The sequence below is a fragment of the Hyperolius riggenbachi genome, chromosome 4, assembly GCF_040937935.1.
Source record: "Hyperolius riggenbachi isolate aHypRig1 chromosome 4, aHypRig1.pri, whole genome shotgun sequence".
Classification (NCBI taxonomy): domain Eukaryota; kingdom Metazoa; phylum Chordata; class Amphibia; order Anura; family Hyperoliidae; genus Hyperolius; species Hyperolius riggenbachi.
The window spans coordinates 288,592,828-288,608,989 of NC_090649.1; the positions used below are offsets into that span (position 1 = coordinate 288,592,828).

General features: G+C 42.0%; 1 protein-coding gene across 8 annotated transcripts in view; it reads right to left on the minus strand.

The window, feature by feature from the left end:
• Positions 1–16,162, minus strand: part of TBC1D32 (TBC1 domain family member 32) — a 478,427-nt gene that overhangs the window by 322,713 nt on the left and 139,552 nt on the right. For 7 of the 8 annotated variants that reach the window (XM_068231378.1, XM_068231377.1, XM_068231379.1 and 4 more), the window contains 3 exons: positions 13,565–13,702; positions 10,754–10,846; positions 173–315 (listed from right to left, as the gene is read on the minus strand). In XM_068231378.1, the coding sequence (XP_068087479.1) occupies positions 173–315; positions 10,754–10,846; positions 13,565–13,702 (374 nt within the window). The remainder of the gene's footprint in view (positions 1–172; positions 316–10,753; positions 10,847–13,564; positions 13,703–16,162) is intronic. The other variant, XM_068231380.1, reaches the window with a different exon arrangement.

Here is a 16,162-nt window from a genome sequence, read left to right on the forward strand (position 1 = left end):
TAAAATATACCTAAAACTCAATTACCTTTTCAAAGTTTAATTAACCAGCCTACTATAAATCTTTGTGTAATGTTAGTAAAAAAAGCACACAGAATAGTGTTTAAAATCTATGCTAAACTTGTGTCCCTAGTAGCAGAGAAAAAACTGCACTTAACAATTCCAAGCGACTAACCTTTTTTCCTTTTAGCAGTTTTTGTATTGGAGAAAGCAGGCTGTCTATAATAGCCCCAGTGTACAAACATTCACTAGCACAATCCTTGCGGTCACTTAACATCCTGACAACTTCCATAGCCAAGCTTGCTGGAGCATAGCTTCCTACAAATTAAAAGAAGAAGATATAAACTTGTAAGACAGAACATTGAAATAATACAGAGGTATGTTGACACAGTAATAAACAAGTTACCACATACAATACAATGAAAACAAAACCAGGGTTTAAAGAGAATCTGTACTCTAAAATTCTTACAATAAAAAGCATACCATTCTATTCATGATGTTCTCTTGGGCCCCTATGTGCTTTTTCTGCTCTTCCTGCTGCCATTCTGGCTTGTAATTGCCAGTTTTAGGCAGTGTTTACATACAAAAACATGGCTGCTAACCAGCTTGTGATAGGCCAAGAGGAGCTCAGTCTGTGACTCACACAGAGCCTGCAGGGGGCGCGGAGAGGCTGTGTATAGCTTCTATCCTATAACAAGCAGAGTAGCACGTTCCTGCCTGAGTGCCAGAGCCCGACAAAGCCGGCAGAAGAAAGAAGATTAGATTATATAACAGAGATAATACAGCCACTGTGTAACTAGGAAAGGCTGCAGTAAGACAGACCACATTAGAACAGGTATAGAAGAAATAAGGCTGAATAAGGCTGAACATTTTGTTACAGAGTCTCTTTTAGAAAAAAAAAGGCAGAGCTGAGCTCCATTTATGGTGCAGGCTGTACTCTTTAGTCTATGCCAGACTTTCAGGCCATTTAGTAAACTATCAGGGGTCCAAAGGAGCATATTTCCAGTCAATAGCACTGGAATGCAGATGGGTACATGAAAAGAAACACATCCTCAAGGCAGAAGATGCAAACAGAGCAGTTGTAACGGAAGTCAAGGGTAGAGTCTTCCTTATAGAGGTCACAAGCATATATGCGCTGAAATTTCAAGTTGCTAACCAAACCACTTAAATACAAGTTATCACAGAGAGGAAAAGCAAGGAGTGCAAAGCTATGATACTTTGCTACCGTAACACCAATATTAGAGCTTTGGACTCGACAAACTTACGTTCTCTGAGATGCAGCTGAAATTGGAATGCTAGACTGCTGTACATTTATTTTATAAGGACTCGTCTAGAAATGACATTTTTTATGCATGGGTGGAGTCAAATTTCTTTTAAAAAAATCTTATTCATTTAGAGAAACAATTAGATACATTAATATAGGTTGGTACATTTCTTTTAGCCTCAACATAGAAAAAGGGTAAACCTACAATAGATTTCTGGGCATAAAATAAAAGTAACCAATACACAGAAAACATCATAAACATCATACTCTCTTCTCCCTTTAAGGGAAAATTCAATTTTTGCTGATAAATAAATCACTCCCCTCAGCTAATATCTACTGTATACAAATAACTTTAGCTTGATTTATGAGCAAAGACAAAAGCAGGCATCCTGCAGAGTTTCCAACAGTGAAATGCCTGAAGGGGGTGTTGAAGTTTGATGATTACACTAGATGAGTAGGAAGCATTGCAATAAGGCACTGGAAGTTAGTTTGCACTTTAGAGAATTACACTGAAGAAATACTGATTTCAAGGTTACAGCAGAAGACAGCATTTGATTACTGAAGAGGAGCATCAGGTACCAGCAAGAGCCTCGAGGTAGAGGCGAGTATAATGTTTTCTCCCTAGAGCTCATTTAATATGTCATGCATGAGGAACCATGTTAATTAATTCGTTTTTAAAGAATTGCCCTTAATAAAATTAACATTTGTGCTTTACTTAGTGGCTTAATCTTATGAACAGCATGTAAACAAATAGCATTTTTTTCTAAATAAACATACGGTAGTTTATTGCCTTAAGTTCAAAAATATACAGATAAAATGCCAACCTCTTGAATTTCAAAATCGCAAGCCAGAAGTGACAATGCTCTAATAGATAAAGCTAAAAAAAACAATCATATTGCAAGCAAACAACTGATTTCATTTCGCAGCCCAACGCATGTTTGCCCTGCTTGTGACAAAGTATAGGCGGTGCCCTTATTTCTGCTGGACATTCCAAGGAAGTTGCAGATCACTTTCCTCACTTGATGCGGATCTTTGAATTCTTTTTTATGTATGTGCCTCATATACAGTATATTACTTCACACAAATATTATGAAAATGATTTTATTTTTCCTCTGAAAAGGAGGCATTGCTTGCACATGAAAAGATTTTCAGGCTAAATAACAATAGCTTATTTTGTGTGTTTTAATTTTACACAATAAATGGTATTTTTATTTAGTCAAATGCTTTTTGTATGCATACGGTATGTTTTTTTTTTGGTTTGAAGACCCTCTTTTCTCTCTATTATGTTGGTTACTCAGTAATTACTGGGTTGCTAGGAGAGCAAACTTAATTAAATTCTTAGTGGTAACTTTCACTTTTTAAGTTCTGAAAATGAGATCTTAGGCTAGGTTCACAGTGGGTATTGCGTTCTCTGTAACAGCAAGACACACACAATACAACAGAACGGGAAAGTTGTGCTGCGTAATCCACACACTGCGACACATGTAGTGAAGCATACAATCAATGAAAAGTATACGTCATTCTTATTGTTAATGCAAAAGTATTGCGGTGATGTATAGTGCTTTGTGATGCCGAACGCTGTTAAACTGCACTGGCCGCTCTGTGAACATTGCATAGGTGGTGCATTGCAATGCAAAAAGCTGCGTTACAATGTGGCCGTTACGCCACACTACAACTCATCACTGTGAACATAGCCTTAAATGACAACTGAAATGAGAAGAATATGGAGGCTGTCATATTTATTTCCTTCAAAACATTACTAGTTGCTGATCTATTTGGCTGCAGTAGTGTTTGATCACCAGAAACAAGCATGCAGATAATCTTGTCAGATCTGACAATACCATCAAAAACACCTGATCAGCATATGCTTGTTCAGGGTCTATAAATAAAAGTATTAGATGCAGAAGGTCAGCAGGATAGACAGGCAACAGGTATTGTTTAAAAGAAAATAAATATGGCAGCCCTCATATCCTTCTGGCTTGAGTAGTCCTTTAAGTGAAATGGAAAGTTATCTTTTTTTAGTACTAAGTATAAGAGATGGCAAATGAGATGATAATAATGCCAGCTACCAATATAAGTTCATGCAGATTGTACCCAGCCTGAAACTGGAGTAACCCAACACACTTCCTGCCTAAGCTGCATGCAAGCTGGAATAACATGCAGCCTAATGACCATCTCTACTAAATAGAGATGATATTTCTTTAATTCGGTTATATTTAGATATTGCAAATACAGGTTTACTTTTTGTGCAATTCCACTTACTGGCAATTCTTTTAAATGACCACAATAGCATCTTGTTTACTATTTAGTGGTAAAAGATAATATAATCCCATAGAGAACAATAGGGTTTAAATGTCAGTCAGCAGGTTAGCAGTAGAGTTGGGCCGAACGGTTCGCCTGCGAACGGTTCCATGCGAACTTCAGTGGTTCGCGTTCGGGTCCCGCAGGCAAACTTTTGCGGACGTTCGGTTCGCCCCATAATGCACCATGAGGGTCAACTTTGACCCTCTACATCACAGTCAGCAGGCCCAGTGTAGCCAATTAGGCTACACTAGCCCCTGGAGCCACTCCCCCCCTAATAAAAGGCAGGCAGCGGCGGCCATTACGCTCACTCGTGTGCCTGCGTTAGTGAGAGTAGGGCGAGCTGCTGCAGACTGTCTCTCATAGGGAAAGATTAGTTAGGCTTAGCTTGTTCCTGGCTGCATACCTGTTCTGTTCAGTGAGCCCGCCATACCTGTTCTGTTCAGTGAGCCCACTGGATACCTGCATACCTGTTCAGTGAACCTGCCACTGCATACCTGTTCTGTGAACCCACCACTGCATACCTGTACTGTGAACCCACCACTGCATACCTGTACTGTGAACCCACCACTGCATACCTGTACTGTGAACCCACCACTGCATACCTGTTCAGTGAACCCACCACTGCATACCTGTTCAGTGAACCTGCCACTGCATACCTGTTCTGTGAACCCACCACTGCATACCTGTTCAGTGAACCCACCACTGCATACCTGTTCAGTGAACCCACCACTGCATACCTGTTCAGTGAACCCACCACTGCATACCTGTTCAGTGAACCCACCACTGCATACCTGTTCAGTGAACCTGCCACTGCATACCTGTACTGTTCAGTGAACCCGCCACTGCATACCTGTTCTGTTCAGTGAACCCGCCACTGTATTCCTGTTCAGTGAACCTGCCACTGCATACCTGTTCTGTTCAGTGAACCCGCCACTGTATTCCTGTTGTGTTCAGTGAACCCGCCACTGTATACCTGTTCAGTGAACCTGCCACTGCATACCTGTTTTGTGAACCCGCCACTGCATACCTGTTCTGTTCAGTGAACCTGCCACTGTATACCTGTTCTGTTCAGTGAACCCGCCACTGCATACCTGTTCTGTTCAGTGAACCCGCCACTGTATACCTGTTCAGTGAACCTGCCACTGCATATCTGTTCTGTGAACCCGCCACTGCATACCTGTACTGTTCAGTGAACCCGCCACTGCATACCTGTTCTGTTCAGTGAACCTGCCACTGTATACCTGTTCTGTTCAGTGAACCCACCACTGCATACCTGTTCAGTGAACCTGCCACTGCATACCTGTTCTGTGAACCCACCACTGCATACCTGTTTTGTGAACCCACCACTGCATACCTGTTCAGTGAACCCACCACTGCATACCTGTTCTGTGAACCCGCCACTGCATACCTGTACTGTTCAGTGAACCCGCCACTGCATACCTGTACTGTTCAGTGAACCCGCCACTGCATACCTGTTCTGTTCAGTGAACCTGCCACTGTATACCTGTTCTGTTCAGTGAACCCACCACTGCATACCTGTTCAGTGAACCTGCCACTGCATACCTGTTCTGTGAACCCACCACTGCATACCTGTTCTGTGAACCCACCACTGCATACCTGTTCAGTGAACCCACCACTGCATACCTGTTCAGTGAACCCACCACTGCATACCTGTTCAGTGAACCTGCCACTGCATACCTGTACTGTTCAGTGAACCCGCCACTGCATACCTGTTCTGTTCAGTGAACCCGCCACTGTATTCCTGTTCAGTGAACCCGCCACTGCATACCTGTTGTGTTCAGTGAACCCGCCACTGTATACCTGTTCAGTGAACCTGCCACTGCATACCTGTTCTGTGAACCCGCCACTGTATACCTGTTCTTTTCAGTGAACCCGCCACTGCATACCTGTTCTGTTCAGTGAACCCACCGCATCAGTGCACATTGATGTATACACATGCAAGATGTTTTAAAGCACTTTAGGCCTGTCATTTAGCATTCAGTGTGATTTCTGCCCTTAAAACGCTGCTTTGCGTCAAATCCAGATTTTTCCCGGGGACTTTTGGCATGTATCCCACTCCTCCACCTGGGGGTCCAGGTGTTAGACCCCTTGAAACATCTTTTCCATCACTTTTGTGGCCAGCATAATTTTTTTTTTCAAAGTTCGCATCCCCATCGAAGTCTATTGCGGTTCGCGAACTTTTACGCGAACCGAACCTTACGCGTAAGTTCGCGAACCCGGTTCGCGAACCTAAAATCAGAGGTTTAGCCCCACTCTAGTTAGCAGATATGGCTTCTGTAAAATTACAGATTTCATTCTTAATGCAGTAAAATAACGCTCCATTGAGCTCCATAAACCTGTCAATCAAACCAGTAGGCTAACCTAAAAAAGTCTACTTGTAATATGATATTTTGGTCCCAAACATAATAAATGGATAAAGGAAATATAATGAAACACTTTACATTACTTCTAAAACCCATTCCATGTCTATTCTACTCTTGTTTCCACTTACGTTATGAGATATGAGGAGTTGTGTGCATGTACATATGAAAACATGGGAAAAGGCAATAACTTGAAGAGCAGAGTTCTTCCCATAGGATTCACAAAATATACATGAAGTTAGAGGACTAGTCAGCATCAATATAAACAGCAAACGGGGTCAACTGTCTACTTTAATTGTAATATGCTGTCTAAGGTGCATGGTGAAGAGGTACAAAAATAGGCAGTGTATAACCACAGCAAGGTTAATGTGAAAACTATGAGGTATCAATACAAAAACAATGTCTGTTTAACAAAGTCTATTTAGTCAAATAAAACAAAAGTAGTTTGCGCAGTCTTCAGGCCCAAACACATGCACAATATGCCATCTAATGGGGATCGGGATCCGATCCTTCAGGCAACATTGCAGGGCCAAGGCTGTGCAGATGAGTTTCTTGCTTGCTTGCAAGCGAGCAACGATCTTTGCTCTATGCAGGGGGGGGGGGGGGGGGTGGAGTGAGAATGATGTCGCGCGGCATACAGGGTAAGTGGTGGAGAACAATGCTATCTTCTGTTGCTTGGCCAAAGTGATCCGCCAGGACAGACTGCTGGCTGAGTGGTCGGGGGAACATCGGGGGTTTCATCTGGTATGTGCATGTGTCTTAAATATCTACCTAGTATCAGTCTTCGATCCGGCTTGGGCCAAATACTTTCAGTGTTCCAAAGTTACAAAACAGGGTCACAGCTTCACCATGTCTGATTTACAAAGTTTCAAATGACTCTTGACCCCATCACAATCTCCTCACATTAGAACCTCATTTAACTACCATAGGGTTACATCCCCCTAGTGACAAGGCGATTTTTTACAATTCTGTGCTCTGCAGCTTTAAAAGCTTGCTGCAGAGCCATACAACTTAGCACATAAATGCATTCCCCCCCCCCCTTTTCTTGCTACCACCAGAGCTTTCTGTTGGAGGCATCTTGTTTTATTCTTATTTTTTTGTAACAAAAATGTGTATTTTTTTTATTTTTCCCCCCCAAGATCCAATCACAGCAATCCCTCTCATAGGCATCAGCCTCGATCGCGTTGGAGCCGCTCCAAGGGACAGCCGAGTGACACGGCTGTCCCCAGTACAGCACTACTGTAGATCGCAGTGCTGTACAATGTAAATAGATGGCAGTTTCACTGTCTAACAGTCTGCTAGCGGCATTCGCCGCTAGTAGACTGATGATGGATCGGCTTGCGAGATCCCCGCTAATCTCCTCCCACCACTCTTGATGCCTTTCGGTGTTAGGTGGTCCTGGGGCTGCCACTTTCCTGACGCCTACCAGCATTAGGAGATCAGGAAGGCATAAACAATGGGATGAACAGTTAAACAGTTACACAGTTACATAGGTTGGCTGAAAAAACACATTCGGCCATCAAGTTCAACCAGAAAAAAAAAATAAAATCAATAAGTAAGCATGAGGTACCTTTCTCTCTTGCACCCTCACATATGCCAGTTGTACCAGGGGAAGGCAGGAATAAAAACCTTACAAAGCTTGGGCCAGCTAACCTGCAAGGGGGAATAATTCCTTCCCGAGTGCAACGTGCAGTCAGATAACATCCCTGGATCAAGTTTGCTGGGCATTAACCACTTGAGGACCCACCCTTTACCCCCCCTTAAGGACCAGCGCTGTTTTAGGTGATCTGTGCTGGGTGGGCTCTGCAGCCCCCAGCACAGATCAGAGGGCACTCAGAGCGATCAGATCGCCCCCCTTTTTTCCCCACTAGGGGGATGATGTGCAGGGGGGGTCTGATCGCTCCTCCTGGCTGGCATTTTGCGGGGGGGGGGGCACCTCAAAGCCCCCCTCCGCTGCGAAATTCCCCCCCTCCCTCTCCTACCTGCCACCCCCGGGAGATCTGGGCTGCACAGGACGCTATCCGTCCTGTGCAGCCAGTGACAGGACGTCCCCTGTCACATGGCGGCGATCCCCGGCCGCTGATTGGCCGGGGATCGCCGATCTGCCTTACGGCGCTGCTGCGCAGCAGCACCGTACAAATGTAAACAAAGCGGATTATTTCCGCTTGTGTTTACATTTAGCCTGCGAGCCGCCATCGGCGGCCCGCAGGCTATTCACGGAGCCCCCCGCCGTGAATTGACAGGAAGCAGCCGCTCGTACGAGCGGCTGCTTCCTGATTAATTAGGCTGCAGCTGGCGACGCAATACTGCGTCGCTGGTCCTGCAGCTGCCACTTTGCCGACACACGGTATAAGCGTGCGGTCGGCAAGTGGTTAACTAGTAATTATGCCCACGGATGTCCTTCAATGCAAGGAAATTATTCAAAACTCTTTCAAATGCAGATAAAGAATTTGCCATTTCTTCTCCTGTGGTAAAATATTCAACATTTTCCACCATACGTGGATCATGTCCCCTTGTCCGTTGTACAAGCTCAGGGACAAAAAGCCTATCTGCCAAGATTTAGTATTGCCCTCTGATGTACATGTCCAAACGTTTTTAGTAAGTGAGACCTTCCAACTGACTGATTAGCTTAGTTGTCCATTTGTTTTACCTGTTCTAGTATGTTAATGTCCTTTCTATAATGGGGTACCCAAAACAGTATTCCATACGCTAGATGTAGCCTTAGAAGGCATTTAAACAGAGGGAGTAGTATACTAGCATCTCGTGATTTTATTTCCCGTTTCATGCATCACAGAATTTTATTAGCTTTAGCTGCTGCTGCTTGGAATTTAATATGGGTGTGTAACTTGTTACCAACCAGTATTCCCAAGTCCTTCTACAAGTCTGATGTTCTCAGCTGTAAGCCATTTATACATTATGTTGCTCTACCACTGGCATGTTAAAGGTGCATGGTTGTACCTTTATCTACATTAAATTTAATCTGCCATCTGTCTGCCCATATAGCAATGCTGTTGAGATCCTGCTGTAAAATTTCACTATCATGCTTAGTGTTTAGAAAATTCCACATAATTTTGTATCATCTGCAAAGATGGCAATATTACTTTGTATTCCATTCACTAGATCATTAATAAATAGGTTGAAAAGGATTGGACCGAGTACTGACCCTTGCGGAAGCCCACTGCTGACAGTTTCCCATTTTGAATAAAACCCATTTACCACCACTCTTTGCCTTCTGTCCCTTAACCAGTTCTTTATCCACAAACATTCTTTGTGGGAGAAAAAGAAACAGGCATTCGGGCACCTTCCGTCTTTGTTTATTATAAGGACATTGCTCCAAATGATACAGCAGACATTGAACCAATAGTGCATACATCAGTGATTGGGGCGATGGTGATGACATGGAAGTGGGGGTGCCGGGCACCGTACGGGGCTTGCAGTTTCGCGTCTCACTAGATGCTTGGTCACGCTGTGCACCGCATCTACAAATTTCTCCTAGTCACTGTATCCTCAGCTTCTACACCAGGCTTTTTTCAAAATGAGCTCCATTGCCTACTGTATTATTCAACACTATTGTTGTCCTGGCTCCCTTGCACCACATCTTAATCCAATATCCCTGGAGGGCTCTCATTGCCAATTTAAGATGGGATAGCAATGCAAAACAAACAGCAGGCTAGGCACTTTGTTCAAAGGGGTGAAGGAAAATGCTTCTACTTTATATCATATACAGCATATGCAGATCTTACCCGTCTCTGTCACTGCAACATCGAGCGGACGTGCTCGTGGTTCCCACGAGGGAGAAGGAAAACAGCAAATTTTCCAAATCAATGGTGAAGTCCAGGCACAGTCCTCAGTTGCCAAATGTAGTGAGGTGTCTTCAGGAGTGAGACAGTGGGACAGGTAATCAGAAGTGGGAGCAAGAGTGGTGACAGACGGGTACTACAGCCGTTTCACGTAACTGAAACTTGACCACGTGCTTGGTCCAGGTGTGGACAAAGCATGTGATCAAGCGTCAGTAATGCACTTGGTCACATACAAAGTATGTGATTACCTATCCAAAGTAATCTGATTACCCATCCAACTGTCTCACTCCAAGCACCCTGAGTGCACGATTTCTGCTGACTTTTAATGCACTGAAGACACCTAAATACATTTTGCAACTGAGGACTGTGCCTGGACTTCATCCCTGATTTGGAAACTAGGATGGGATAGCTTCCTAAAAAGATAAGGGAATCTGGAGCCTATCTTGACAAATGTATTTACAGCCAAACTAAACTTAAATTGGTTGATTAATAAGAATTACTTGTGAAACTGAATAGTTTAATATCAAAAACAGTTCTGTATCTGTGCTTGCTTGCAGCTGTGCACATATCCATATAGAATGAGAATTACAAGTGTGTGAGTGGTTTCTGACCAGCAGATAATGCTATTGTGTATTGTGCTGAGAAATATAGCAAATCATCTATAATTCTTCCTGACCCATTCACCAGCAGCATCCAGAGAGGAGAGAACAATGTCTGTAGTAACAAGGTCTGTAGTAAAGTCTGCAAACTATATTTTGCACATGAAATATGTGCCTTGAAATATTTTTTATAGAAATAATGATGTGCATTTATCAGATTAAATTCTATTTAAATTAAAGTGCCTTGTTCATTTTTGGGTTCCCTTGTGCTGTAATGATTTGACTGTGCAGAATTATTGGGGGAGCTGAGGCAACATTCCAAATACTTGTATTCCAGCTGGCTGGGGGACACCACTTTGTGATAGCTTAAGGACATGTAAAAACATATTATAATTTAAAAGCAATTACCTGTATAAGCTCCAGCTGCCCGCTTTTGTACATTTGAGCAATATATCATAATATGGGTGAAAAGAACCACCAGGTCAGATAATGTCACGGCTTCTGAAAAAAAATGAATTATATGAAATACTTTACCTTGTAAAGAAAAACGTTACTATATATTTGAAACCAAACTTGTACTGAAATGAGATAATTATTTATATGTATAGTTCTAATTGTAAATGGAACCTTTCTGGAGTCCGCAATAACCATATCTTTCTGCTTCAAACTACTAAAGTGTTTCAAGTTCAAATTGTTATGCATAAAATGTAACTCTAACCTATTGCCCCAAGTTCTATCATACAACTTAAAGAGACTCTGTACCAAAAATTACAACGTTTTTTCTACCATCCTACAAGTTCCTAAAGCTGTTCTAATGTGCTCTGCCTTACAACAGCACTTTCTACTATAACTGTCTCTGTAATAAATCAATGTATCTTTCCCCTGTCAGACTTACCAGCGATCCGCCCGGCGGATCGTCGGTAACCAGTCTTATCACCCGAACAATAGTCTGTACACACGTCGGATTTGACCCGAAAACGTCCGAACGACGGAACGTTCAAACGACGGGTCGTTCGCTAAAATCCGACGTGTGTATGGGCCTTTAGGCTGTAAAAGTAGCTGGCTGACACATACTGAGGAATTGCAAACACAGGCACAGGCAGAGCTGTCTGCAGGAAGCCTGTCACTTCAGTGCATGAGAGAAGCAGGGGACAGAAGGTAAACACACAAATGATCTTTTGAGATTCAAAAGGAAAGCTGTATACAGCCTGCTTGTGTATGGATGTATTTTCTATGTGTGGACATACTGTACATCAACCTACTTCCTGTTTTGGTGGCCATTTTGTTTGTTTATAAACAAACTTTTTACAACTGTTTTTGACTACTTTTAATGCGGCGGGGAGCGGCGAAATTGTGACAGAGGGTAATAGGAGGTGTCCCCTAGCACACTGGTATGTTTACTTTTGTGCGATTTTAACAATACAGATTCTCTTTAAAGCCTAAATAGAAAATGACATGGCAAAAATCATTAAAGATAATTTATCAAGGGCAGAGTAAGGGCTGGTGCACACTACAAGAACTTTTAAAACGCTAGCAAATTGAAAAGCTCTTGCTAATGCAATGCTATGGGGAATTTTTACAAAATCACATTGCTCCAGTGCGAACACACACATAGGGTAGCATTAGCAAGAGCTTTTTAAAATCACAAAACGCTTGGAAAAGCTCTTGTAGTGTGAACCAACGTCAAAAGTGGCAAAGCTGGAGAGCTGCTCAGAACAAATATTCACATTTCAGTTCAAATGAACATGTGCATGTCGGACGTAAGTCGGGGACCACCTGTATATAGGAACAATGTTTTCCAAGAACTGAAATGATTGATAAGTTAAAATGAACCTATACAGATGGATATAATACTATGTTAAACAAATAGATTTTCTATGAAAACCTTAGGGTCTTTTTCAATAGCATACATTCCAAATCTGATTTTCACAACGTATGCAATTTGTTGCACTGCCAAAATAAGATAAATCATGGTGTGCGGTTTCAAAACAGTAAAGCTGGCCATACAAAAATCGGTTTGGCTGAAGGCGCGTAAACACGCCATACCGCCGCAAACAACGGGTCCGTCAGACCCTCCCGCTGAGCGGATCGTTCAGAAACAGCCTTATCAGTCTGCCGACAGCTTGTACACAAATGCTACTGTCGGCTGAACGGAGGGTCTGATGGACCCATCGTTAACAGATAGACCTCTCTCAGATCATTATCCAATCAGAGAGGGATCTAACTTATCAAATCCCTCCACACACTGTACACAAATTTACAATAGATTTCAGTATGAAATCTAAATAAAATCTGTGCACACTGCCTGCTGGGTTCCCATGTCTCCGAGCCCCCCAATCTCACTTCACACTTCCCCCAATCACTCAGTGAGAGAAGAAATAAGTTATTCTTGTCATGTGCTTTGTTAATTTTGCACTTCTGGCAAATGGATAAGAGCTCTTGAGAGAATTCCTTTATTGATTAGTGAAGGGATGCTTAGCTGATTATTAGATTACTGGGGCGATTGAATATCAATATAAAGTCTTGCTCCTTCATTACTGAGCACCACAATAGGCCAAAGAGTGTACCAGTGCTCTAATGTCCATCAGCAGTGGGCACAGTGCTGTGAGAAAATTCCCAAAAAGTTTGAGGTGCCCACAGGTGCAGAGTGCATAAATGAGCATGCTTCAGCATGCATAGCAAACTGTCCTCACGCTGGCTTGCTTCCTCTAGTGCCCTGTGCAGCTTTTGAACTGGCCACTAGAGCCCCAGGCTCAATGTCATGTGACTGCAGTGACCCTGGAGCTCTATTGGTCAGTTTGAAAAGCTGCTGGGAACATCAGTGGGTGCAAGCTGAAGTGAGGACAGGTAGCTATACACACTGCAGCACGCTCCACAGTGCACTATGCATATGGAACCCCCTGACACATCACTCGTGATATATTCCCCGCAGATAGGCCGACACCCCCCCACCCCACAAGTGTTTTACACACAAAACTGTGGTGTAGAAATGTCGGCCTATCTACTGTGGTATACGTAAATTGACAGACAGATTTGATTTTTTTTGTTCCCCCTAAAGATGATTTGATATCTTCTGTGCACAAATAAGGGTAAGTTTGTTACTTACATTTACAAAACACTAGCATAAGTATTAGTAAAATCTGACTGGCTGAAAGAAATACAGACATTAGTATTACAGTCACATTGATAAGCATGTATATCATCATTTTATTTAAATACCTTTTCGATTCTTCAGCTTTATTGGAAACAGGCTTCTGCCTTGTTTATATATCAGCAATCTGCCGAGAAGACTAAGTGAATGAACAAAGTATAAATAATGTAACTCCTTTCTGGAGTACAATGCCTTCTGCTTAGTGCCTGGAGAGAAAAAAGGAGAAAGACACATAATTAAGGTTTTGTAGATGCACATGGAAATGTGACATTTCCTTTGACTGACACCAACAGCGCAGAGAATAATAGATTTTTCACTCTGTCAAATAAAATCTTAGTCTTGGTCAAAATTACTAGCCTAACTGAACATGAGACTAATAAATATTCCCCATCAGCAGGTTGTTTACTGCTTCAAGGGACAGCTGTACACACAAGCCAACAAAACATCAGTAACAATTTCAGCGGAATTCCTAGAGTGGACTTAATTTAGTAAGTCACAGAAAGGCAGTATTATTTTCTTACATATAATTCAGCGTATATTTACAACCAGTCACATTTTCTATGCATTGTCGTGCCAGCAAGTCTCATTTTGCTTTTTTGCCATGTAGATTCTAGGGCAATATGCATTGAACTACTATGGCAGGGTACAACATCAAAATCTTGTCAAACTGCCATTGGCTAATTTTCTATGAATGACATTCTCCTGTAACCATATGGTCTGTAAAATGCATGCCTTCCACATTGAAGGTCGGGGGCTTGCTATGACCTTTCTCTAGCAAACCTGTCACCTCCTTCCCCAAATGAAAGAAAGACCGTCAATCTATAGAGTATGCTTGCTATAGGAATACTTATTTTAAAATCTGCAGCCACAGCCAAACTATTTTTAGTAGTCGGCCTATTATGCAATTCTAAAATTGACCAATCAATGTGTACCTACTCTAGGAGACTTTTAGGTTTTCTTTAAATGACAGGTGTGTGTCTGTCAAGTGGTTCTCAGGGAAAAATGTTTTATTACTGCAATTAATTACACACTAAGGCATAGTTGCTTACATTTGTCCAATGCCTGAAAAACATTACCTGTCATGAAGAAATCAATTGGTTTCACCACCACATAAGAACAGTAATAACAGCATTACAGTAACAGTGCAGTAATAACATAATAACAGCATTATCAGAAATGATGAGGTGGCTCTCTGGGCATCATGCAATAATCTACAGGCAGCTGACCGCTTCATGACAATTGCCTCTTTCTGTGACAAAAACAAAAAGCAAGCAAACACCCCCCCCCCCCCCTAAAAAAAGATATAGGCACACGGACAATCGTGACAAAAGAGTCTTGTATGACCTCCCAAAATCATAATTTTTCCATGTGTGATGGCTTCACTGTAATAGTTTTTATGCCTTAAAACTCCAAATCAAACTCGTAAAAATCAGCTTTATTGCAAGCTTACTGCTTCAAACAAAATGTGAATAACCATGATGCACTGAGTACCATTATATCTATTGTCATACCTTTTTCTCTTGTGTGAAATCTGTTTTGAGTCTATAACCTCTTGAGCCCCAGAGGTTTAAAGCCCCCAGTGACCAGGATTTTTTTTTTACAATTTTACGGTTTATTGGTTGGTTACACAATTTAGCACCCAAATGAATTGTACCTCCTTTTCTTCTCACAAATAGAGGTTTATTTTGGAGGTATTTGGGTATTTGATTGCTGCTGCTATTTTTTTTTAATATGAATTAAAAAAGACTGAATTTTGTTTAACAATAACAAACAGATAACTTAATTGGCTTCCCCCTAAATTGGACCTAGACTACGATACATACAATACACAATACATACATAGACATATGCCTATAGTAGGTATTAGATTGTGAGCTCTTCCAAGGGACAGAAAGTGACAAAACAATATACTCTGAACAGCGCTGCGGAATATGTCAGCGCTATATAAATACTAACACATTTGATCACTAAAAAAACAGCCTGCCAGCTCCGATCACTGGCTGCCAGGATGATCGCTGGGGCCTGCTGCTTATACTGACGGGAGTGTGCATCTCTCTCGTCAAAGCTTGTTCCTCGCGAGATGATGCATATATCCATCGCCAAGGAACAAGGGAGCCACCACCATTCTGCGTTAAGTGGTCGACAAGAAGTTAAATCTTTTACTGCTCCTCTAATGACGCAGGAATTGTTCTGCTACTTCCACCAGTGTGACTTTGTCATTATTAATAAGCAAATTGTTCATCTCTGCACCATCAATTATATTGTGTCTGGAGCTGTTTCTATCATCTGTAAAGAACTAATCAAGCAGCTAAATCTATCAGTTTAAAAATTACCTGTTGACATTAAGAGCCCTTTTTCACTCACTGTAGGTTCTTCTTAATGCGATTTCCCATGTGTTGCTGCGTGATTTTTTTCATTCAGTCCTCATGATGTATGGTGTGATTTAAATTTTCAGAGAGATGGGTGGGGCTTCACACCACATCGGGAAACTGAATTAAAAATCACATAGTACCATGCTTGCCATATGATTTACAAGCACTCCCATAAGTCTAGTACCTAAGTATAATCACCGTAAAACTGCAGCAGGCAGTGCAATCGCATAAAAAATCCAATTGGATACAATCACAGCAGTGGAAAAGGGGGAACTGCAATTATGGCGATAATCA